At 40.5% G+C, this 26,763-nt stretch overlaps 1 protein-coding gene across 1 annotated transcript in view; it reads left to right on the top strand.

The window, feature by feature from the left end:
* Positions 1–2,300: 2,300 nt before the first annotated feature.
* The window catches only part of Tmtc2 (Transmembrane O-mannosyltransferase targeting cadherins 2), a 410,563-nt gene continuing 386,100 nt past the window's right edge, over positions 2,301–26,763 (top strand). The window contains exon 1 of the mRNA XM_065239258.1: positions 2,301–2,850. Coding sequence (XP_065095330.1) covers positions 2,350–2,850 — 501 coding nt within the window. The 5' untranslated portion in view covers positions 2,301–2,349. The remainder of the gene's footprint in view (positions 2,851–26,763) is intronic.

Raw genomic sequence — 26,763 nt, 5'->3', positions numbered from 1 at the left:
GGAGGTTTTCGATGTTGGCAGTGGAAGTTCTAGAGGGAGCTTTTGCACGATTTGGTTGGAGATTTTCGGTGCTGCTGGAGGAGGTTGCAGGGAGTTTTGGCGAGGTTTTTCTGTGTTCATGGAGAAGAGGCTACCACGCGGTGGAGACTTTTTATGTTACCAGCGGACGTTTCGGAGAGTTTCGATGGATTTTTCTAACTTTCTCGGTGGAGGAGGTTATGCATAATTTCGGTTCATCCACCAGCATTCCGTTTGATTAAACAAATTTCAATTACAATTACTTACAATAAACATAATATGCAAACATATGTAAACATAATTATGGGCCCATAAACAATCCTGCAAAATTTCAATGGCGTTTTCTTGCATTCTTGGCGGACGATGTTCCATACGGTTTCGGTGGCGATTTCTGATGCTGCCAGCGAAGATTTCAGGGTATTGGGTTCTTTAAGGGTTTAGCCTGGTACTCAGCTGAAAATTAATGACGTTTCTATGTGCTACTAAAACCCTCTAGTTAAAGTATGGACGACTGTCTCCACAAAACTGAAAAACGCTGTTCCAATTGAGCAAAGCAGTACATTTTTACGGTTCGATTGGAACAACTATTGACAGACGTCCATACTTTTACTGTAGGGCTTTACGTGCTACGGTATAGGACACAGAATGCTAAAGAAATTACTTTCCTTTAGCATTTCTTGACCCAGTACGCAGTTCTAAAGAAATCGGTAAAGAAAAGATCGATTTAATTGGTTTCGTGATCGACATGAAGGTGGCGCATTCTGAAAGTAATTTCACTTGCCTTGTGGAATAATGATCTGATCAATTATCCCGTTAGGTAATGTCGTTTATTGCAAAACTGATGTTTCGGATGCATTTTAACGACATAAACACTAATAATTGTTGATTTTAAAATTTTACGACACCTCGCTCTAATCTCAAAATTTAGCAGAAGGCACCTCCCATATAGCTGTCAAATTTTCTTTTGGGAAAAATCATCAAAAATTACTTTTCCGTTTTCTTTTCAGCTGCGTACTAGGATTATTGAGGTAAATGCATATTCGTAATCTGCATTAAAAATAGAACCGAAATCCAAAATTGCATCAATTTTAGTACGCTGGAACTATTATAGGTATGTGCTGTACCAAAACATCATCCACTATTCGAATAAAACCTCAGACCGTTCAAATCGATACATCGAAATCGCTTTTTCGAATGATAGCTGCATCTGTATGACGGTTGTTTTGTAATCAGATGATGCTCCTCTCTAACACAGGTTGAACCGAGGGTTGAACATTGATATGAGAAGTGAATAGACCTGTGAGCTGACAAACGAGGTGGTAACACCGACAAACCGACATGAATGACCAAAAAAATTACAAAGACATTTCTGATCAAAACACAAAACTGACATCTGCCGTCGTGTTCGCGGAAACTGTAAATCAAAATTGGAAAAGTTTTGATTTTAGCAGATTTGTTAAGTAATATCCTATCGATTGGTAAATTTGAATTTTAATTTCATCAATAAATGACAAAGCTACAAGCGTTCAAAACCTAACAGTATTTCACCGCACATATTTTTGATTTGCACCCCAGTATAGTAGTTCTACGTCAAAACAAGTTTTTGACTCGTGTATCCCTAAGATGTGTCTAAATGCAGCTTACTTAAAGTAGAAATGACACTACTGAGTAGGAAATTTTCCAATGGAGGCAAGAGTTTTGTGCTAAATTGTATAGTTTTCGAGTTAGAGCCAATTTATGGCAAGCATAGACCAAAACAGAAAAAGTTCAATAACTCAGTAATCTTTGAGATTTTAGCATATGTGTAGAACAATTTTTTACTTCAAATATGATCTTCTAACGCCTCTTAAATTATTTGCACTAAGGAACCGAACACCCTGTATAAATGTGGTTGCAATAAATCAAAATCATACAATGAGGATAATAGAATGCTTAATTTTGTTATGATAGTCAGTGATTACATTATGGTCGACCATAACATTCTGCTTAAACTTTAAAGCAATTGTCGATACACCGATCTGGCAACAATGTCTCTTAAGTATCGGACCGTAATAACAGTCGATAAAGGCGACACATTCTCCATTATGGACATTGCACCGAGCGTGACCACCATCTATGCACATATACAACCGATGGATGGACAGCGGTTATCCTGTGCGATCGTCTCCATGTGTGCGAGCATCTGTAATTAATGCTGCATCGTGTGAATAATTTAAGTGATTTTAATTTACTAATTTGATTCAGTGTTATTAAAGTTTTCCCTTCTTTCTCTCTTGCAGGCGAGCGATCCTGGGCAATCCGGACGTCCTCGGTTCGACCGGCTGGTACCAGATGCTGCAGAATGACTTCTGGGGCACACCGCTGACCGATTCCGGCTCGCACGGCTCGTACCGTCCGCTGTGTGTGGCCAGCTTCAAAATCAACTACCTGCTCGATGGCTTCAAACCGCTGGGGTATCATCTGGTCAACGTGCTGCTGCACTGTCTGGCCACGGCGCTGGTCGTCCGGCTGGCGCGGCACATTATCCCCTCGCGGTACGGTGCGGCCATAGCGGGGTTGCTCTTTGCGGCGCATCCGATCCACACGGAAGCTGTGGCTGGCGTCGTTGGGCGGGCGGATCTGACCGCGTGTGTCTTCTACCTGCTGGCCCTGCTCGCCTACATCCGGCACATCCAATGGCGTCAGTGTAGCGACTTACGTCACTGGCTGGCACTGGGGCTCACCATCCTGCTGGCCGCCGCCGCCGTTCTATGCAAAGAAACTGCCGTGACAGCTTTAGTGGTTTGTGCAATTTATGATATCATAAAAGGATACGCCGGTTCCAGAGATAAGGTACGTCTGTACTATTGTGCCACTGTCGGGTTCGGGAATTAGGTAGACGGGTCGGGAATAACGATAGTGCTTTGTGCTTGATGAATTAAATTTGAAAACTCGAGACACAGTTTTGGGTGAAAAGTGGCTTATGCACTTCCACCATCACACCATTACACCATTATACGAATTACATCACGAGTCACAATTACTATCTTTATGTTTTACATTTGATCATTACTTTCCACTACCAAATACGACAGATGACACCCCGCCAGTGGTGGATAAACTAGTTTTGCGGTATGGATATTTAAAAAAAAATCGTCGGTTTCTCTCCAGCATCGCTTCTTGTGGTGAGACATTTTTTCAGTAATAGCGACATATAATATATCGAACAAATTTAATCAAAGCACAAAACTGACATCTGCCATCGTGTTCGCGGAAACTGTAAATCAAAAATTGGAAAAGTTTTGATTTTAGAAGATTTGTTAAGTAACATCCTATCGATTGGCGTACTTGAATTTTAATATCATCTATAAATGACAAAGTTACAAGCGTTCCAAACCTAACAGTATTTCACCACACATATTTTTGACGTCAAAACAAATTTTTGACTCGTGTATCCCTAAAATGTGTCTAGTGAATTTCACCATACATTCTCAAACCGATTTTCCAACAACCCAAACGCGGATGATCAGACCAACTCAAAATAGAGTCGAGACGGCTGAATTTCGTCAAAAGGGAATTTAGTCAAAAGTGAGTTGAACTTTCCTTCCTTTTCCAGAAAAAACTTCTTAAATATGAGAAAAACCGATAAAGGTTTCATTTAGTCTTTTAAGATACCTCTAGACTGTGTGAACCTTTATTGATTTGCCTAATATTAAAAAAAAATTCTGGTAAAGCCCGTATCACTTTTGATGAAATTGGGTCGACTGGACTCAATTTTGAGTCGGTCTAATCGTCCATGCACAATCTAAGGCTGCTCGCCCTCTGATGGTGAGTGCTGTCAGAAACACCGAATTACAAAATTTATTTTAACCAAACTGAATTTCTTCACATTATCCTGGCGTCTCTCCAGAGTACCACAATGCAAAATAGCGTAAAAGAGAGAGAGAGAGAGACCCGCCAGTAGTGGCAAGCTCGCTGCCACAGTACAACAATACCGAGCAAAACACATTTAATTTTAAATATACTTTATTTATATTTTCCACCTTCCTGCCTGAGAGCACACTGCCACTGACATCGGGGAATGCGACGACGCGCGCTCAGGTTCGACGCCTCCGGGGGCAAGTAGGAAAGTTTTGCAGACGCTTCTTAGTTGGCGGGATTTTGCCTGCCGCTCACCGCTTCCAGCTCGGAATTGTTCTCCAGCGGTTGGCGGTGTTTTGCACAATTGCAATTCCTCATCCTATCAGGGACAGCGCAGCGGAGGTCGGATGCAGGATTGCTTTGTACTAGCTGACTGACTGAGCCAGCAAAGCAGCATACTGTTCCCCAGCGATGTGGGTGGCACTGTGCTATATTTGTTCTCGTTAATATTGAATGGAAATTGTCTGGAAATAAGCTGACACGGGGCTTTCTGCATTTGTAATGTCGAATGTGAGTGCTAGGAAAAATAATGCTTTTACATGATGCACATGTTGCATAATAGAGCACCGCATCTCGGAACGCTGAACTCAAAACCGACAAAGCACTATTGGCTTTTCAAAAGCTATTGCATGCTCCTTTCAAGACTAGCTTAGTTTATCGAAATTCGATCATCATTCAATTTCTCCGTCGAACTTTAGCTTTCAACATCATTGTTCACGTACTACTCAGTGGAGGCCACGGCACACAGTCGAGTGCGTTCAATCACTTGCCGACGCTCCAAGTGCGGTGGTAGAAGCGAAGTTCTACCGAATACGGAACGGGTGAATAAAGCCAGTCTTGAGCCATCGAAACGTCTAAGCTCCTAACCCAGTCACCCCGGGGTAGATAGCTATGTACAGCTACATTCCGCAGCCACCGCACACACAATCACTGATTGACTCCGGGAGGAGATCACGGGCCCAATATCATCGGGGGTGGTGGTGGCGTACCGCATACGTCGTCATACCCGACGTAGTTACCAAACCTGAATGGGTTTCAATTTGATTTTTTTTTTGTTGCACAGCGTCGGCTCAACTTGGATGTTGAACGGGGCGCTTTTCATCTGTGAGTGAAACTAGCAACCACAAGGTACCTTCGCACAATGAAGTGAAGGTAAATCCAAGCGAAAAGCATTCATTTGGTGGGTTAGAGCTGAATCACAGCTCTAAATTGGAATCCGTCCTGGGTCTTGGATGGCTCGGTAGAGACTGGTCCAGGAAAATATTTGGGCTGTGTGTGGTGTTAGGTAACGATTCCTGCAGCGACGAGAAAGTGATTCTGCAGAGTGATATGTGTTTGAACACTGTCGCTGAGACTTGAAACAAACTGAGTATTTGACTTCCTATATCATTTCCATCGTACAGTATAACAGACTCAATGAATGACAGATCATGAAATTTATATAGGTTATGATTCCGATGAGCAGTGAAAAATGTATGGCACTAACCAAGATCCCAGACAACCGGAAGTCGTATAACAATGTATAGACAGTATCGTAAATTGCTACAGTTTATGTCCACATCGCATATAAGAATGACATACATTGAATTATTTTTAAGTTAAATCTTATAGAATGCAAATTTGCGACTTATTTCCGATGAATCATTTTTCCATCCTACTGTATCACAAATTAATTGGATTGAATCGTAAGACTCTCTTTTTTTTTTTCTTCTTTGATTTGTTTTCCGTCGATCTTGTTTTCCGTGCTGAGCACCAATGCTACCGACGCCAGGGAGGCAGCTATCACGCCTGGACCCTACCTATCGACCCATCAACTCATGAACCGGGGACCAACGGCTTTACTTCCCATCCGAAGGAAGGCGTGATCAGAGATGTTATGCCTCAGAGATCCCGGCGGCGCCGACTGGGATTGAACCCAGGCCTGCTGGGGTGAGAGGTAATCACGCTTACCACTACACCACCGGCGCCGCTGTAAGACTCTCAAATTATATTTGTTATTACAGATTAATCTGTAAATTATGTTAAAGTGACTCGTTCAAAATAAATTATAATGTGCACGTAGGGGAAATGGATGTAATGTCGGCCTAAATCCTCCTAATATGGGCCCATGCATAAATTCAGCAGCCGACCAAATTTTCAATAGCGACCAAAAATATACATAAGTACCGTCCCAATGACGCGTTCATCTAGATAAAATTGATAAATAACAGATTTTTAGCGATGGGCTCAATCTTAGATCCATAGGCCAACATTAGAGCCATTTCCCCTACATGATTTGTTTGTTGAAACAACTTTTGAAAATTCGTGCATTTTGGTGGTCAGGGATCAGTTTCAAAGCATTACGGTAGCAGGGCAAGCAGTTGAGAAAGTCGAAAGTTTACAATATCTTGGCAGCCAGATAGCGTCAGGCGGTGGAGCTAAGAGCGACATACCGCATGCGTGATAATTTTTTCATCATTGAGCAATGTCAAAATTTAAAAAAATCATAAAAATTTCGTTTTCGAGTTTTTTTTTATTTATTCTAAGGGGAGATGTTTCTCAGAGTCTTAAACTATGTTAATCATCGATCAAGTTTCCACTTGCTGCAATTACGGCCGCCACACGCTTCCGGAATGCACGGCAGGTTCTAATAATGTAGTCTGGATCCATTTCTCTCTTGTCTGAGGCTTGCTGTACACTGGTGGCATTTAGAACAGGCCTTGGCCTTCATGACGCGCCATATTGAGTAATCCAGCGGATTAAGATCGGGGCTGGATGGCGGCCACATATCCTTCGCCCAGAACGGAAGATGTTCCTGCAACCACTTCTGAGTGCGGTTCGAGGTGTGGCACGCAACATTTTGCTTCGGACCGTACTGTTCTTTGATCCACGGAAGAACATACTTACTTAAAATCCCGATGTAGAACTCCGTGTTGACCTTGTCGCCTTCTGGAATGAACACCGTGTCTATTTTTTGCCATCGGAAGCCACCAATTCAAACACCATAACGCTAGCAGGATGCTTGGTCAGAGTGCTCGTCGGCCACGTCTTTTACCGGAAGAGAACTAATATACCGGTCGGTTCTGGAATTTGATACGGGATCGACGGTAAACATGCTCTCGTCGGTGAACAGGATTATCGGAAGAAAGTTCAAGATTTTCTTACATCGTTCGACTCGTAGCTCCCGGATGCGATTGGTAATCATGTGAGTTTTTTTCGTGCCCTCGACTTCACCCCGCAATCTTCCTCTACGATCTTCCGTGCCGTAAAGTCACTGATTCCGTGTTCTTTTGCCATTTTCCTTATTGAACGCACTGGATTCACCCGAATCTTCCTTTTGATAGCACCGAAAACCCTCGGAACCCGAGCTGACCTCGGACGACCTGTGGCCACCTTCGCGGATAGTTGTCCTTTCTTTTCTCGGTCTAAAACCTTTTTGACGGTCCACCGGGACGCTGCCACGTCGTCATGGTGCAACTGTCAAACTAAGTAAATCATTTTCTTTTATACACAGCCTTCTACCATAGAGGTAACTCTAAGACCAGAAGGTCCCGAAGAAACGTGCTCAACTTTTTGGCTCAGCTCTGGTACTACATATCTCCGGTCCTAAGCTAATCGATGCACCCCTCGAAACATAGGAAAATCCACTAACCCCTCATTTTATCTGTCAAACTTTCATAGCGAATCAAAACAAACATAGTGTAGTACTGGAATTTATACTAGAATGGGGTACGTTAGTCGATTTGCTTGGGACCAATAGGCTAGTCAAGTAGTGAGCCAATTTAAAATCGTTAGTTTCGTATTGATTGTTGCTACTACGGTATGAGCTTTGGGTACGTTCATGCAAAGAAAATCAAGGCATTGTATGCACAGGTGAAACGGGAACCTTATTTGTACGATGGTTCAAACATTATCACGCATACGGTAGGTGCACGAATCAAGAAGGCTACTTTTGCGACTTTACGAAATTTATGGAGATCTAACCAGATAAGTCAAGGTACTAAAATTCGAATCTTCAATTCAAACGTGAAATATCTATTGTACACTCAAAAGCTGCAGGTCTTCATCAACCAATGCCTGTGGCATATAATTCGTGGCCTCACAACTGGATCTCGAGTACTGAGCTCTATCGTTGATGTCATCAAGTTCCTATATCTCCCGAAATTCGAGAACGTAAGTGGAGATAGGTCGGCCACACACTACGAAGGGGCGGAAACGAAATATACAGGCAAGCGCTGGATTAACAGCCGCGCCGGTGGTGTAGTGATAAGCGTGATTGCCTCTCACTCCAAAAGGGTTCAATCCCCATCAGGATTTTCTGACGCATAAAATCTCTGATCACGCCTTCTTTCAGAAAGGAATTAAAGCCGTTGGTCCCCGGTCCAAGAGTTGATGGGTCGATTAGTAGGGTCTAAGTGTGGATGCTGCCTCTCTGGAGTTGGAAGCATTGGTACTCAGTACGGAAAACAAGATCGATGTAAAACAAATCATTAAAAAAAAAGCGTTGAATTGGAACCTGGCAAGACATCGCAGCAGAGGCAGACCCAAGGAGCCTTATCAAAGAAAACAGGAAGTTGACAGGAATCTGACCTGGGCCTAGCTCAAGGCAAAGCAAGCAGCCGCCCAGGATGGAAATCTTTCACGTTGGCTCTATATACCACTAGGGGTATGCATGATACAGAAGAAGGATCAAGCAAATCAGAAATCCTAAGAATCTAGAGAATCAAGAGTATCAGAAATTCAGAGAATCAAGCATATAACTAACCAAGAATCATGAAATCTAGAGAATTATGAATTGGAAATCAGAAAATCAAGAATGAAGATATTCAACAACATGATAGTTGAATGAAGAGCATTAAGATTCAAAAGAATCACCAAAAATTAGAATAAAAGATCAAGATAATCAAGATAATTAAATATCAAGAGAATGAAGAATAATGTGAATCGAGAGTCAAGAGAATAATGAATCAAGAAAATGAAGAGAGTTAGTGGAATCCAAAATATGAAAAACTGAATCAAAGATCAACAATAAACAATCAAGAATCTAGAATCTACAATCATAAATTATAAATAATAAATCATGAATCAAGAATCAAGGGAATCAAGATAATCAAGAGTAGCAAGAATCAATAAATTGATAAATCAAAATAATGGAGCGAATATTGACTCACCCACAGCTTGTCATAAACTGGTTTACATAACTTAAAGGGGAAATGTAGGTAATGTCAGCCTACATGTCCCTAATTTGGGCCCATCATTATCTAGATGAACGCGTTATTGGGACGTTACTAATGGATATTTTTGGTTGCTCTTGAAAATTTAGTTGAATGCTGAATTTATGTATGGGCCCAAATTAGGGACACTTATGCCGACAATACCTGCATTTCCCCTATATGACAATCTCAGCTGTGAAAATTTACATCTATTCACTTATATTCAACTCATTTATAGCAAAAAAAAGCGCAAGAAGAGGGATCTATATATAGCATATGCCAAGTTATATATGATTGACTTGCGCAACTAATGTATTACTATAACGCAACTACTGTTTTGAAGATGTTCTAAATGGATTCAATCCTTCCAACGAATGGCATTAGCTCATTTTTCCATCATCATTATTAATTTTATTGTGCGAATAAAGTGTATAAACTGAGATTCCGTACTCAAAAACTTTTGTGCGGTTGAAAATTTACCTTGAATCTTTACATTCTACTTAAAAAAAGCTCATTGACGCTTAGAAAAAGCTTTTTGCAATAAATTGAATTGCACAAAAATATCTGTATAAAATTCCTCAATGTCGAAAACATCACATTTTTAGCAAAACAAACAGAATTTCAACCTTTTTTTTTGATTATCATACTTGTCTCTTCTACATAACGTGAATGGGATGTTGAAAGCACAACTGAAAGTTTTTTTTTTTTTCATTCTATATTTTGCTTCATTGGTTAGCCAGATTGCAGTACAATTTGTAGAAAACATTTAGAAATGAAATAATTGTTATCAAAACATGTTTTTAACACGAAAAACAAGAACATTACTTGTATCATATATTGAAGTTATAATTCGGTTTTGCAACTCTCAATTACTTGTTTATAGCACATTTATAACTGATTGTATTTGATGAAAATTTCCTAGCCTTATATACAACATGTTTTCATATGTTATTATTGGAACCATGAGCAGGACTGAAATACAGCTTATTAATAACATGTTATAAATAAGTCACAGTCAAGATGTATTCATGTTTGCTCAGGATTCTAAAACTGACATATGAAAACATGTTGTATATAAGGCTAGCAAGTTTTCACCAAATTCAATGGGTTATAAATGTGTTATAAACAGGTAATTGAGTCATGCAATACCGAATTATAACTTCAAAATAACAAGTGTCACAAACAACAATAACCGGGCTTAGAACAATCAATATATAACTTATTTACCACTGGGATTTGATACATTTTGCATGAACGATGTTGCAAGTGTTACTTGGGACGACAGTCAGATGCAGGAATCATCGTATTAAGAATCACGGGAGTCAACAATAAAGAGAATCAAGAAGCAACAAAATCTTTTCAAAAGTATCAAGTTTCCAGTGATTAAAATGACAAGAGAATCACTAATCAGAGCGTCATGAATCAAGTAACATGTCCTTTAGTTAAATCGGTAAAGGTGCAGCTACAAAGCAAGACTCTGTGTACTGTGTGGAACAAGTTTGGGTGGCCGTAGAACTGAGCGATCGCACACTGTACCTATGTGCGGTGTATATTGCACCTGACCGGGTTCGTGACAACGAACTTATCGATACCCATTGCCGGTCCGTTTTCACCATAATGGAGAGTGCGACACCAACTGATGAGATAATCGTTCTGGGCGACTTCAATCTACCCGGTGTTTTCTGGAAACCATCTTACAGCGGCTTTCTCTACCCAGACCCTGTACACTCTGTATTTCATACAGGATCAGTTAGCCTTCTCGACTGCTATAGTACAGCAACACTATCTCAAATAAACCACGTAGTCAACGAAAACAACCGTAGCCTGGACCTCTGCTTCGTTAGCGTTCAGGACACCGCTCCATTCATCTCCACGGCACCTTCTCCACTAGTAAAGCAAGTACATCATCACCCTCCCTTGGTTGTCACTGTTGCTGACAATCACGATCGGGTCTTTGACGACATTTCCACGACCGTGTCATACGATTTCCGGAAAGCCGATCACCGTAGTATCGTCAACGTGCTATCTAGTTTAGATTGGGAGAGCATCCTCGATCCTGATAATGTTGAAACCGCTGCGCAAACATTTTCACATGTCTTGGCTTATGTCATTGACAGGCACGTTCCGAAAAGAGTTCACCGTAAAATTTCTCATCCTCCCTGGCAGACGAGTGAACTGCGTAGGTTGAAGTCGACCAAGAGAGCCGCATTAAGAAAATTCACTAAGTATCGTACGCTTTCGCTGAAACGTCACTACGTTAGGCTCAATTATGAGTTCAAGCGAGTTAGCCGTCGATGCTATTCGCGATATCAACGAGGGATTCAGAGGAAACTCAAGTCGCACCCGAAGTCATTCTGGAATTACGTAAATGAGCAGCGCAAGGAATCCGGCCTACCTTCTTCAATGGTGTTGAATGGAGCAGTTGCATCCACTTCTCAGCAGATCTGTCGCTTGTTTTCTGAGAAGTTCGCCAGTGTTTTCACGAATGAGGGATTAACTGACGAACACGTTACCCTAGCAGCTAGTAATGTTCCACTGTACGGTCAAACACTGGGTGCGATGGATGTCAACGTCGAGATGATTTCCACTGCCGCATCACAACTCAAGTCGTCCTTCAATCCAGGACCCGATGGCGTTCCATCCGTATTCCTGAAAAAGCATATCGCCAGCTTGCTGATGCCCATGCTTCACCTATTTCGATTGTCCATATCGAGTGGTACATTTCCATCTTGTTGGAAATTCGCACATATGTTTCCTATCCACAAAAAGGGCAGCAAACGGGATGTGGACAATTATCGTGGAATTACGTCGTTGAGCGCAGTTTCGAAGTTATTCGAGTTAGTCATCATGGAGCCTCTACTCTCTCATTGTAAGCAGTATCTAAGTGGTGATAAACACGGCTTCACTTCCGGTCGTTCTACTTCCACAAATCTGCTGTGTTTGACATCGTATCTTACGGAAAGCATGGCAGAGAGGACTCAAACAGACGTCATATACACCGACTTGTCAGCTGCCTTCGATAAGCTAAACCATGCCATCGCGATTGCCAAGTTGCATAGACTTGGGGTCAGCGGCAACCTCTTGCGATGGTTTCGTTCATATCTCACTGATCGGCAACTGATGGTTGCCATTGGTGACAACCGGTCCAATATATATCTAGCTACGTCAGGAATACCTCAAGGAAGTCACCTGGGACCTTTGATTTTCTTACTCTACTTCAATGACGTGAACTTGGTCATCGAAGGTCCACGACTATCGTATGCAGACGATCTTAAAATCTACCTACGAATCCACTCGATTGATGACTGTCACTTCCTTCAACGTCAGTTCGAAGCCTTTGCCAGCTGGTGTAATTTGAACCGAATGGTGGTTAACCCCACTAAGTGTTCAGTGATCACTTTTACTCGGAAGAAAGAACCAATCACATTTGAATACAAACTTATCGGCACTGTAATCGACCGTGTGAACCATGTGAAAGATCTGGGTGTTATTCTAGATTCTCAACTTACGTACAAGCAGCACATCTCGTACGTTGTCGACAAGGCGTCTAGGACGTTGGGATTTATCTTCAGGATAGCAAAGAATTTCTCCGATATCTACTGTTTGAAGTCACTGTACTGTTCCTTAGTGCGATCCATTCTGGAATATTGTTCTGTGGTCTGGAGTCCAAACTACAACAATGGTGCTGAGAGAGTTGAGTCCGTTCAACGCCGTTTTCTTCGATTCGCTCTGCGGAAGCTGCCTTGGAGAGACCCATTTCATCTGCCCAGCTATGAAAGTCGTTGCCAGCTGATTGATCTGGAGCCTCTCCGAACTAGAAGAGACACCTCTAGGGCCCTGTTCATTGCGGACACTTTACAAGGTAGAATTGATTGCAGTGCAATCTTGGGGCAAGTCAACATTAACGTCCAACCCCGTGCGCTACGTAACAACGTTATGCTGAGATTGCCACTTCAGCGCACAAACTATGGCATGAACGGTGCAATAGGTGGGCTGCAACGAGTGTTCAATCGAGTCTCGGGCATCTTCGATTTCCATATGCCTCGACAGCTGCTACGAAGATACTTCTCATCGTTCTTTTCTGGCACAGTTAACCGTGAATGATTGTGTGTTTTATTTATGTATTTTATTCTTAGTTTTTATTTTTTGATTTGATTTTTACCTATATAAGTTACTTAAATCATCATTGGGGCTTTACACAGCCTGTTGATGCAGACAAATAAATAAGAAATAAATAAATAAGACTATGCTGGAGGTGACTGGGCTCGGTTTCCGGTCCGGTCTAGGATTTTTTTGGGATACAAAATTTATAGGCTTCTGTGGGCATACTTGTACTTGCCACAAAATTATACTAAAGGAAAAATTATACAGGCATAGATAGCTCTCAATTAATAACTGTGAAAGTGTATCTGGAACACTTATAGCGAATTCGTTTATTATTCAGTTCCAACCTAAATCGGGTATCAAGATTGGGTCTGCTTGTTTTCTGACAAACGTCAGTTTGCTCGTTTGTTTTCAAAACCTAGCTCAGGTTGAGGTTCACACTGACAAAAAGTTCGGTTTCGCACTGGGTTGGAACTGGTGTTAACCCCGATAATAAACGAATTCGCTATTAGTTAAGAGCACACAATAAGCTTAAAATGCGAAGAAGAAGAAGAAGAAGAGATTCAGCTGAACCAAGAATCAAGAGAATCATGAAACATGAGAATAGTTGCAGAAGAATCAGGAATCAAGGTTATTATGAGGATCAGGAGTATCTGAAATCCAGTCCATAAATAATTATCCTTTTTCATTTTGCAGCGTTTGGTGGGGCAATGGGAGCACAAGTCAATCCAAAGCCGAGGATAAAGGAAGGGTTATCGCTGAATAGTCTATGCGGACTACTTGAACGCCATGGGAAAATGAAGAGATTGAAGAGGTCGGTTGTTGGGTGGTTTTGAGGAAATGACACATATTACTAGATTTGTGCTGCAAAAAGTAAATAAACCGAAAATTCATTTCCCACTGATTCATCCTTTCACATATATAGAAGAAATGGCTCTAATGTTGGCCTATGGATCTAATACGCCGTACAGACTATGGCCCATATCATGTAATATAAGCTGTCTTGCAATGAGCACTCATACATAGGATTTCCAGTGAAAACTAGATGTATGAGTGCTCATTGCAAAACAGACTATATTACATGATATAAGCCCATCGGCAAAAATCTGCTATATATCAATTTTCCCCTACCACATTGATATTTTTAAGCATCCATCAAAATAAACAGACAATATATGAACAGGTTAGTTGCCAGTTGCTTTAAAAGCTAGATGCCTTTCTAAGCGGACCGCATCCTAACTCTTTCTTTAATCTACTTAATGTTATTAGGCTGTCTATTTTTTTAATTTAAGTTCGTTTGATGATTATGATATCTCATTAGCCTTATTTAATAAATAATTGAAATCTCCAATCTACCTAATCAATTATAATCCATGCTTTATTAAGTTCCTACACTTGTGCCTGTTATCTCAAATTTAACGTGTTTCACGTTGTTTTTGATTTTGACCTTTATTTATTATATATTAGATCGTCCCAGGTAACACCTTCAAGTGACTAAAATGGTTCACTTTTAAGTTTGTTTCTTAGCTGGTTTTTAAATTATATAGGGTATTTAGTATGCTCCAACTACGCTCACACGTTTCCACTATGCCGTCCCACAAAATTACATATGGATATGTCACAATAAAAGCACGCAACAGTGGAAATCCCGAGCCATAGTTCAAACTTATTCCAAACCAAAATGAAGCATATATAGGATTAGTTACAATACCATTGTTGCGAGAGAGAACAGGGAATCCTTAAAAACCGTTACTGACTTTGACAACTTTATTCAGGATGCTTCAAACTAGAAGATGTACAAACAATTAGTCAATTGTTCAGGCCCTTCCTTAACCTCAACTCACAATTCAGTGGGCCCATTGACATAAGTATCGATTCCTCTGCTCACCGTCTCCAACTTTCCTAGCGGTATCTAAACATAACGCATATATAGTGATGAATACTTTAACATAGTTCTTTAGTCTAGTAATAAATTTACCTATGTATTTTGCGTATAACTCCGGGAGATTAATTAAACAATTGATTCGCCAGGTTAGGTTTCTGCAATCTATACTTTCTATGATAAAAACTTCATCACATAGCAATAGTTTCTACCTACTCCAAATCCAACATACTAATCGTAGTATCGCCAATATTTTCAAACCATTAACTTTATGACTTATGCATTCACGAAGTAATTTCAATTTAATAATTCACACCACGTTTAGCAGTAGTTGCAATAGTTTCGATCTCCACATACAATAATATTCCAATCTATTTACGTTCTATCTTCGATGACACTTCGTCCCAGAGTTGGTTGCAAACATCACACGTGAAGAACGCATCTCCATTTATCATTGCAAGGCCGGCAGAGTTGCGACCTATCACAATCACGATCGCCAAACAGCTGATGGTAGTAACGCTTTGTACAATCCTATCAAGGTGCTCGTCGAAGCTCTCTCCATGACCATCCATCAAGTTAACGAAAGAAGTAAAAAGCAACTGGTGAATGTCGTCTTCTGTTGTGATCCATCACCGATCTGGTCATTCCCGACAATCACGACACTCATCTGTGCTAGTTTTGAAGCAATTGCTGCGTTGCTTGCTTATGTGAGTGTGTTGGTGAGTGAGCCCAACAGCTTCCGTTTAATGTTGCCTGCTTTGTTTGTAACTCACACAGTCGCGCTTGTCGAGACGAACTTGGAATGCGTAGGCAGTGTTTTCATTTTCTTCTGTCGTTTCCGCATTTTCTCATGATCGTACTGCAGCAGTCTTCACTGTTTTCGTTGTGTTTTTCATCATCAGCAGAGAGTGTAACGTTTTGCTTGTGAGCAGCGACCATTACTGGTGTTTGTTGTTTGCATTGGCTCTAACTCTCACTGCGTGACAAAACGATCTGTCACCGATAGTCGGTTGATGCGAAGACGAGTGTCACGTGAGTGTCATGATATTTTGCATCACTGATGGCCGGGCTGCCAACTGGTCGGCACTTGTGGCATCAACCATGTACAAAAATGGTGCTTAACATTGTTCCCTGAGTAATGCTTCAATGAAAACAACAATGAAAGCTTGTCACGAAAGTAGAAGGAGCACTGTTGAGCACTTTCTGAAATATTTCAATTGTATAATTCCCGTGCAAACCTAAATAATCTTTCTGTGTAAAAATAAATAAAATAAGAGTGATTTGCGGAAAAACCCGCCAGTATCGCACCCAACGTCAGTGCCTATACATAAGCGTACTACGCCGCGGTTCTTAAAAAAAAGGAGTAACAGGTGTGCTAATATCCCTTCAGGCTAGAACTTTGGTTCTCTCATGCAATGGTTCATCGGAGTGAGGAAGCTCAGTAATCCTCATCGCATGCTCATGACGCTATTCTGCCAAGGCATGAGCCAACGATGCCGGACCTAAACCAACCGTCTCCAACGCTCCGCTATGAAGCATAAGATTAGGCCCGCCCACCAAGGTCCAAGTTAAAAAATAGCCATGGGGAGGGAAGAATCAATAAAACCATAAGTAATAAGAATTAAATAAATCAAATAAGTGAATCAAAAATCAAAAGAACTAAAATATTAAAGAATTAAAGAGAAATAAGACAATCAAAAGGCAAAAAAAATCAAGATTCAAAAGAATCGAAATCAAGTTAATCACTAAACAAGATAATCACTAATCAATATAATCAAAAATCTTCAGAATCAGTGATCAGGAGAATCGAGAATCAAGAGATGCAAGAATGATGATAATCACAAATGAAGAGAATCTGGAATCAAGGAAATTAAGAACCTAGAAATTCATTTCCATAACCAAGAATCTCAAATAAAGGCATCACATTTTTGCACCAGTCTACCGGTCAAGGCTTGAACCCAACGAGTAACTCCGAACGCAAATATTTGAATGCAGGTTTAATTTACGGTGTGTAGTGAGATGATGGAAAGCTTTTCTTCAGTTCCATAGCTTCCAGAACCGAGAGGATTTTTGCCAATCGCATTCTACAGGTTCCTATACTAACTTCTTGACCTGCTGTGGCTTGCTTTCACTCACCATTCACATGGTCGCCATCACCGTCGTTTCAATCGAGGTTGGTTCGCATGCAATGTGGGTTGTTATTTATCAATGCGGTATTGGTGGTTTGTGGGTCTTGCTAGAAGTTTGTTTGAACTGATTTTTCAACTTGATATCGTATTCAATGAAAAGCACTAGTTCGATTTTTTGTAACGGTTTTTCGGTAGTCAATCGTTTTTCAATCAATCAATTGAAATTTATTTAGAGTTTTTTTTTTAATTCATTCTATTTGAAGTTATATCAAGTTCCTCGCTTCACTTCTAACTAAATATCAAAGCGACGAAATAGGCGAAATAATTAGGAATGGCAGCAGTGGGATGGAACCGTCCACCATTTGCAACCCTGCACCGACCCGAAGGAAGAAACAGCTCAAGCGTTGGCAAAACTTAATCACTCAACTAAGGAGGAAACTTTCCAAATAGTTTTTGCTCTAAAATGTTCCGCTTCTAGCAAGCCCCACAACTGACCCGAACCGCTTCTGGAAAAGGCTCAGAGCAAAAACCATACCATCGTTTGCCCGGTGTCATCCGTCCGCACCATCATGACCAACAGCAGCAGCAGCAGCAGTGCAGTGTTCATCACCACCCGGGCAAGAATTTGTACCGTAATTTGACCGAGTTCTCCACACCCCATGCTCCTGTCTTTCATGACCCGGCTAGGTGATAGTGGGCGGAACTGGTTAACAGCTGGAAATTGAGTATGGTGAGGCAGGAGGTGGGATACTTCTAATAGTTAACTAACTTTTCTCATCTCATCAACTTGGGCCCGGTGCAAAGTTGAAAGGAATAGTTGTTATTTTGTTTTTATTGTTCTTCGCTGGCATCTTCCCCCATTCCCCGCCCACACAGTTTTGCACTAACTACTACATGCAGTCTAGTTTCATCTCCTCTTGGCAAGAAGTTGGATGGTTAACAATCTCTCGATACGATAGTTTAGACCAAGGTTGCAAAGACTCATTTCAGCTAAAATAATGTTTTTCGGAATAATAAAACCAAAAGATGGTATGATGGCATGTTTTACTTGTAACTTACAAGAAGAGGTTACAAAGTATGCGTTGGAAACATAAAACCTGTAAATTTTGCTTTCTATGAGTCACAATCAGCGATTTGCTGATCGCTGAGTGAGTGAGTGAGTGAGTGAGTGAGTTTGTGAAAAATCGCTGATTGTGACTCTCATGAAGTGAAATAAACAGGTTTAATATGTCAAACACATTCTTTGCAACCTCTTATTGTATCCTACCAATTCAAAATTTGATCATGGCATCTAATTATTTCAAAATTTAGATAAACATTGTTTTAGCTGAAATGAGTCTTTGCAACCTTGGTTTAGACTTGACTGGGAGTGAGTGTGTGCTGGTGCACCAGTGGCGTCGATTAAAGCTGAAAACAGAAGGGGCTGTGACTTGTCAAATGATGGTATAAGACGATGGGGGCGTCGCATCTAAATCATAATTCAAGATGCTCGAAAAATTTCACACTAACGAATTAATCAACTAAAAATCTTCTATTTCTCGCATCTACTTGCATCGTGCATCATCTTTTTGCAGGAAATCTTCAGAATCGTCATCAATCTCCTTCCAATCTGGTGACTTTAGTGAGGAACTTATTCATCTTCTCTCTTCTATCAACATTTATGAAGGATGCCCCCAATCGACGACACCCTTGATGTGCGTTAGTGTTTGCGCAAACATGTGTAATTTCAGCTGCTTGCATCCGAGAGGGTTACAAATTAACTTGTAAATCTCAATTTCAAAGAAACTATTCAAGTCTCTTCAGGCGGGCTCTTTCAAGGCAGATAGGTTTAATTTCGAATCAATACCTATCAAGTTGAAAGTAAATCCTCGCCTCAATTGCCTCAGGGGTTTATTTGCCATAGCAGGGTTGCAGTGAATGGGGATAGTTTCTCATTCGAGCTTAAGAGAGAAATTTGAGGGAAGTTCGTTTTGTAAAAAATACAACCAAAGCCATTATAAGATTCCTACCGCTAACATCAACACTCAGCACCAGCCCTGCCTGTATGGGCCACTAGAAATGAGAACTGAATTAAACATTCATGCAGTTCACCTGTTACAGCCACTTGCTTTCACAAAAGAACCAACTTTCCCACTTGTCCGCTCAACCCATAGTGATCACAGAACGAAATCCACCTGATTCCTCAGCATTCTCGGCACGTTCCGTGCTCTTTCCATCTTTGCTTTGTGACAATATTTAATCTCGCTACTCAGTTCGGACTTGACTCTTTCTTTCTTTCTTTTTCCACGAAAAATGAATCCACGCTTCGACACAATTCGGTTGAATTATGGCGAATCGATGAACAATAGGTATTGGAATGCTTTTCACGAAGTGCGAGGAGGGAAAAATGTCAACCATGTCCTTTGGTGGTCGTGCTCGTTGAAACAAGACTGAGAGCGAATAAGAGGTGTTCGGAACGAAATCGAGAGGTTGTCATTTTTTTTTACGGAATTGCCTTTCATCGTGACGTGACGAGAACGTGTAAATCATGACGGTTGTCAGAAGCGAGTGAATATTGCTCTTAAAGGGAGATCAGTTTTCTGACTCTATCGTTAATCTACTGGTTTCTGTTTGGTTGAAGATAAGATAGTTGCATTAATAGAATTGAGAAGTAGTGGAGTAAGTGGGACAGTGAAATCAGAGTAATTGGAATATAAATAGGTGAGCTATTAAGTGATGAGAAAATAAGACTTCCTCAGAGATGTTAATGTCAAAACTCATGCTCGAACTAAAGAAACTGTGATTTTTTTCTAAAAAATATGGACTGCTATCAGAGTAGAATAAAACACATCTGTCATGTATGTGTTCTGTGGATAGGTTTAGAGTAGCTTTATGAATGAGAATTTAAGGCGTGTGCTAGATCTACAGCTAGATAAGTTCACGTCATCTTTTCGAGCCATTTCCAACCATTTTGTTTTAAATATTTTAAGGACAAGGTCTAAGGTGAACTCATCTGTTCATGTTCGTGATGTCAAGAGCACAAATCTCATGATTCAGAAGCACTGAAACAATTTAAACCGGTGCTTGCTTTTCTGCAACAAACACTGAGTAGCATGTTCAGCTCCGTACAAAAAAAAAATCATCAGTTATTGAAAAATGTTGTAGTTTACAAGCTCCATATTAACCTTAAAGCAAAAAGGGTGATTAGCACACAATTGCACAACAGCACGTATGACGATTTCCATACTGTCAGCAAGGTAATGCCGTGTAAAGGAAACTTGGATCATTGCTCGTTCTAATACGCCTCCTCAATGATATCCACCGAAATGTCTTCAGAACTTCAGAAAATGTGCGCTACCATTTCATCAGTTGTACAATGCAGCAGTTTTAAAACCTGTGCATCGTTGAACTCCTTCACGTTCCACTGGCAACTTTCTAATTGTCTTGAGCACTACACAATCGTTCAGACCGACTCAAACTTGAGTCGAATCGACTTAATTTTGACAAAAGTGGAGTTACTCCAAAGTGAGTTGAATTTTCCGGGCAAAACCATGGAAATCTAAGAAAAACTTCTCGAATATGTTATGTGTTTTCAAAGTACGTTTTTGTTATTCCAAATTACATATTTTACCATCCCCAAAGACCCTCATCATCAACAAATATTCTTGTAAATCTGGAAAATTCCTTGAAATTTAACAAAGTTCCCAAAACTTCCAAGAAGTTCATTAAGCTATTCAGCGATAAAATCTCTGAAAAACTGCAACGAACTTCCCAAAGCTGAAGCTAAGATGCCCGAAGATCTTAGAAGTTTGCTGATCTATTTTTAGATCTTCTACAAAATTCCCTGCACTTATATGAAGTTTTATGCAGCTTCTCAAAATTTTACGAAATTCCCTAAACTTCTACAAAGTTTACTGCATTTCTACGTTTCTCCTTGATTTTCCGGGAAGTTCCACGTATGGAATTTCTTGAACTTGTACGTAATTCCAAGCTCATGAAACTTCTACGCAGTTTTCTGAACTTTTCAAAGCTCCCTGAGTTTCTATGAAGTTTCTAGAGTTTCTTCTAAAGGCCCACGCACATTAGATCCGGATCGGACGTGTTGCGGCAAAGAGACAGCTAAATCTATTGTCTAACTGTCAAATTTACGTCAACGCAACGCAAACGGATCTAATGTGGGTGTCCCTTAAGTTTGTACGATGTTCCCTGAACTTCTTAGAAGTCCTTAAAGTTTTACGAAGTTCCCTGAGGTAAAATAAAAATCGCTGAACTCTTGGCCAATTTATAGAGCCTGAAGTCGTCTTATTATGCTATCGATTAAATGTCGATACATATAAGATCAATTCTTGATATTGTTTCTTCTAGTCGAGATTCTTCTAGCCATTAAATTCAAAAATCCTATGGCCCATTTTGTCCGAAAATAAAATAAAAACCTGTCAAATAACCTCAAAATATGGGACCTGGGAACGCATAGAAGCAGGAAATTGACGATAAACGCCTTTTTGGCGGTTTCAGATTTAAGAATAACCAGCAATCGATTATTGCCGCCAATTTTCAATATATTCCGGTGGCTTCTGGCTGAAGAAAAACTGTCAAATACCCTTTAATTTGGGTATCTTTGGAACGAGAATGACATGAACCTACCCTAATGGAATCCAAGATGGTGGCTCTCAGTTTAATAAAAAATGACAAATACCTTACAATAGAGCAATTCTAGGCAATGACGGATTGAAAAAAATGACAAATACCTAACAATAGATCAATTCTAGGCAATGAAGTATTGGGAAAACTCAAACTTCTCCGATTTGCATAATTGTGTGTTTCGGCTATTTTATCGATAATATCCAATATAATCGAGCTTGGATCTCTTAATTCGAGAAGCGAATCACGGGGTATTCGAAAAGCGCATCGTAAACGTATACACCCTCGTAAATGCGTAAACTACCATTGCACTTCAATGGACACTGGTATTTTTACGATAGTGTTTATGTTTACGATGCGCATAGTGAATACCCCTAATAACTTTTTGTTTCGTTCACATTTCTGATATTGGGTCACATCTCTTTAATTATCATGACAGGTTACGGTGACAGCCGTTTATTTATAAGAAAGGAACATCGTGAAATCTCTACCAACTATACAAAAAGGCGAATAAGCTTTTGTAATCAATCTTCTTATGCTCTTTTCTCGCGAACAGAAGCTTACATTGTCAAGCCAATAACACCATCAGGTAGGGGAAATTCTTCCCTATTCGATAGTTGTGTTCGATTGGTTAGTTGATCTTCGATTTGCGAGGTAAGGTTGCTCCGCCATTCTGAATTGTTTGTCGAGCTCGGAAATCTTGAAAAACAAATCTAGGTAGAGCTGGAATTAGGGTGTAACAGCAATGACTTCTCTCGATGATTTCTAGGAAATCAAGACACGCCCACACAAACCGACATAACTGGGATGACCTGAATGTCGTGTTCTACCATTTTTCGACAATCCCTAACCTCTCAAGCAATCCTATCATCTCACTCTCTTATGGCACTGGGACAATAAATGTCAATTATTTACCGTTTTTGTTTTGTTTAGAATTCTAGCCAAACATTTTATTCTTCTACAGTATTCATTATTTACTACATCACCGTCATGGAAAGGAAGTTTTCCTTATGGTAATATTGATATGCATTGGCAACCTTTGACTCTCTAGAAACCATCGAGAGAAGTAACTGTTTTCAAACTCTGTAACACCCCAATTCCAGCTCCATCTAGAAATATTTAAAAAAGTGAAACTGCATTCATATTTGCCTTGGATATAAGCGCTTCGAAATCATGGACTACGATTTGGACATCCCTGGAATCCGGTGAACATTAGGATCGACGGTATCTATGGTTTGTTAACGGTTGGCATCAATTCCGGTAGTCAATTAAGTCACTAAGCCTCCGTGAAGACATTTTCGTTGCTTCCAGAGTTGGAACTTGATGCCAGATAATTCTAACACTTTCAAGATTATCGATGAATAATGGATAAAATTGAATGATATCGAAAGATGCCCGTCGATTTTTTTTTTGCTTTTTGGTTAGTTCAACTGCTCAATACAGGTATACCTCGATAAAACGCAACGGGCACTTTTGACTTTCATCGTCGATTTCCCGAAAATTATCATTCAAACAAGCAAAGTAATATCACCATCGGACAGATGAGATAATCTCCATTCAATGGTAATATTAATTTGTTTGATTCATTTGTTATTAGCGAGATATTGACGATGGAAGTCAAAAGTGACAGTTACGTTATATAGAGGTATACCTGTATTGGTATTTTTTTAATGACATGTAGTGGCTGGAAATCGATGATTGACACCATTTTGGTTTTAGGCAATCAATCAAATTCTCTGCAATATGAATAAATATTACTGGAACAGCAGGCCAAAAAGTGATGATTGACGTCATTTTGAAATTCAAAATGCCGGCTTTCGGCTTAGGAAAATTTGTCCGACTGGTGAAACGAGAATGACGTATGTGTGAGTATAATCATAAAAAATACACATTTAGCCACCCCATCAGGCAACATGCACACTTAGAAAAATTTATGTATATTTAGGTGCTCTGAGACTGACATATACGAGCATCAATTTTGACAGAAAATTGAGCCATAACAGACACGAAAAACAGCTCAATCAAACGTACTTTCGAATTTTTCAGTCTCGGAGCACTTAATTTTACATGGAATGTTTGTTTACGTCCATCTTACGTATGTCAAAGATGGATTCCGTCACGTGTAATATTAGGTATTTCTAAGTGTGTGGACAACTTCCCGGGCCCAGCACTGAATGAAACCAGCACCATCCGATTCTCTATAATTTGTCACGTAGGATATGCTGATTTTCAGTCTAAAAATTCAACGGCGATTGTAGCTATATGAATACTTAAAAAGATACACAATTAGGGTGAAATGGGGCAAAACGGGAAATTTCCTGGGCTCCCGTTTCGATTTTTTTCCCATTAAATCCCTGGAAGATTGAAGTCACCAAACACAATAGCTTCATCGGTTGCTTTAGCGGTATTCAGAACATAGAAAACCAATTGGCAATGGGTTTCGAAAGTACACCACATAGAGAAACAAGGTATGATCGCCCAGTTTGATTGACGTCCACATCTGCTCTAAACATATCCAAGCATTATTTTTAAGTAACCTCGGTTTAAACCTACAATTTACAGCCACTAAAATACCTCCATCTTTAGCTTTCCGGCTACTAGCAGCATTCCTATCGCAACGGAAAACTTCGTAATCGTCGCCGAACACCTGACGAGAGAGCGTGCGTGAATCCAACCATGTCTCCGTGAGAACAATGATATCGTAGCAAAGATCCGAGGTAGATAAGCGACAATCGTCGACATCACAGTTGATACCACCGACGTTCTCGTAGTAGACGGATATCGCAGAGGCCGCAAAACTGGAATCACAGCTAGAAGTTGAAGCGGTATCAGGCAAAGGAGAGGCTGAATCGTCAATATACTTGCCAGTAATAGCTGGTTGGAAGACCCCCGACCAACATCTACACTCAGGGCCGGGACGACTATGCTGAGCGCTGGCTGGAGTAAGCAAGACTGAGGCAGAGAAATCTGGGGCTTCTACAGTACTATCCACGATGCATCTCGGTGGTGATGGTGGTGGTCCAGAAGCAGTAGAGGTAGCGTTTCGTAAGAACGGCGTGCAAGTAGATCCGTTGTCGGGCAAACAATTCCGGAAACCTCGTTTCTCGACTCAAGCACAGGACCGGGATGTCTGCTGGTCGCTGGTGGGAAGGGTTCGAATGCAGAGATTGGAATAGGTGCTTCCTCAAGGCGAGCGACAAGAGTCCGGTATTCGGCTAGTAGAGGAGACTTCCGGAAACCAGCTGGCACTGAAATTCGGATAAGCATCAGGCTCCGAAAGCTCACAATTACAGTAGTACTTGCCTGATGAGACCCCTCAGCCCACATCTAGACTCAGGGCCAGGAAGCTATCAAGTTTCGGGTTTTCGCTCAATACTCCTATGCAACTAGATCACCATGCGTCTCCATTGATTTTAAGCAACTGTAACATGGTCACGTATGGCTAAAAATTTGACACTCGCAAAACAAGAGTGTTTTATCAAAATATATAAAACTTTTTGTGATAATTCATGATTTTATAGTGCCGCCAGTGTGCGTTCATTGGCACTAGTGTTGTGTAAAGAGGACACCCAATAGAATAAGAGAGGAGCGAACTGACTGGTTTTGTGCCAAACTAACTGTAAAAGCCAGAGCCAATCCAGCAGCACCTATCTTGATTGCATTGGAAGAGTAGCTAGAAATCATTATTGTGAACTAAAAACTTAAAAGGATCTTATTTAGGAATGAGACTTCGACAATTCCACTGTAGAACAGTGATAAAATCCCCGACGTTGTTTGGAAAATAATCCATCGAAGGAAATGATTGCTGCAATGAGGGGCCATTCCAATGTCAATTGCTTCAAGAAGTTCTTCACAGAAGGAAGCATTGCCAGAACAATACTTTTAAGAGGATCAGAAATATTGAGGTACTTGAGGATATCGTCCACAATTTTATGATGTGAACAACCCTGATGAAAAAGGGGCTTCTGTTCTTAAAAATGGTACATCAGTGGTTTTCTATGTCCCCGGGAGAGGTGGAAAATCCTGGGTATAGTCAGTTCTGCGAAATCCAGGAGGAGTAGAAGTCTCCTTTTTTTCCATCACTTCTTGATTTGGGCAAGCTGATTTGGGGTTCCTGATCTGCAACTTTCCGCGAACGGATGCGTTTTCATTTCCGTGCATAAGCTTCTGGAAAACTGAAAGAAAATCCCTCCTCAGCCAAGCATTTCTGCAAAAGACTGCCTGGAACGATCCTTAAGAGAGCGTTCTAGTTTCTCCCCACATTGTTTGTACGCCGAGAACGACGAGAGACCATGCCCCAGCAAAGTCCAGCATCAAAATGACAGCAAATTGAAATCAAGTTTTGATATCAACATCAAACTGAAGTCATGATTTGATTTGGACAAATTTGATATCAAATTTTGTTTTCATTTTGCTGTACATTTGCTCTTCAAAAATATGTTGTTGCGGGTGCTGCCTTAGCATAACATCAAATTGAATACTTGTTTTGTTATCAACAGGAAAAAAATGATATCAAATTAAGTTTTCAGTTTGCTCTCACTGATAGCAGAAATAGTTTTCAATGGGATGTCACAGGAAGATTTTTTTGCTCTCAATTTTGATATTTTAACCGTTAAAACGACCAAAACGACAGCAACCTGAGTAATCATTATCAGCGAAATCACAGCATCAAATTTAGATTTTAATTTGATCTCAGACTTTGCTCGGGTGAGTAGTTCCCTTACAGTACACGCATTTTTGTGCAGAGACAGTGCAGGCGCTATCCTCGGGCTTCTCCCCGCATTTGGAACAACGTGCCTTGCTGCCACAGTGAGAGGCAGAGCATCTTTCAGAGAAGTTCATTGAACTACATGGAAGTTCTACAAACTTACAAACTCTTTAGATATTTATGTAAGAATTGATAAGAATGGATGAAACA

Source organism: Ochlerotatus camptorhynchus, unplaced genomic scaffold (assembly GCF_037179485.1).
Source record: "Ochlerotatus camptorhynchus isolate MF236.1 unplaced genomic scaffold, CSIRO-AGI_Acam_v1.1 ptg000054l, whole genome shotgun sequence".
NCBI classification, from domain to species: Eukaryota; Metazoa; Arthropoda; class Insecta; order Diptera; family Culicidae; genus Ochlerotatus; species Ochlerotatus camptorhynchus.
Note: the sequence above shows the minus strand (reverse complement) of the source record. Positions and strands in the feature narration are given on the sequence as shown.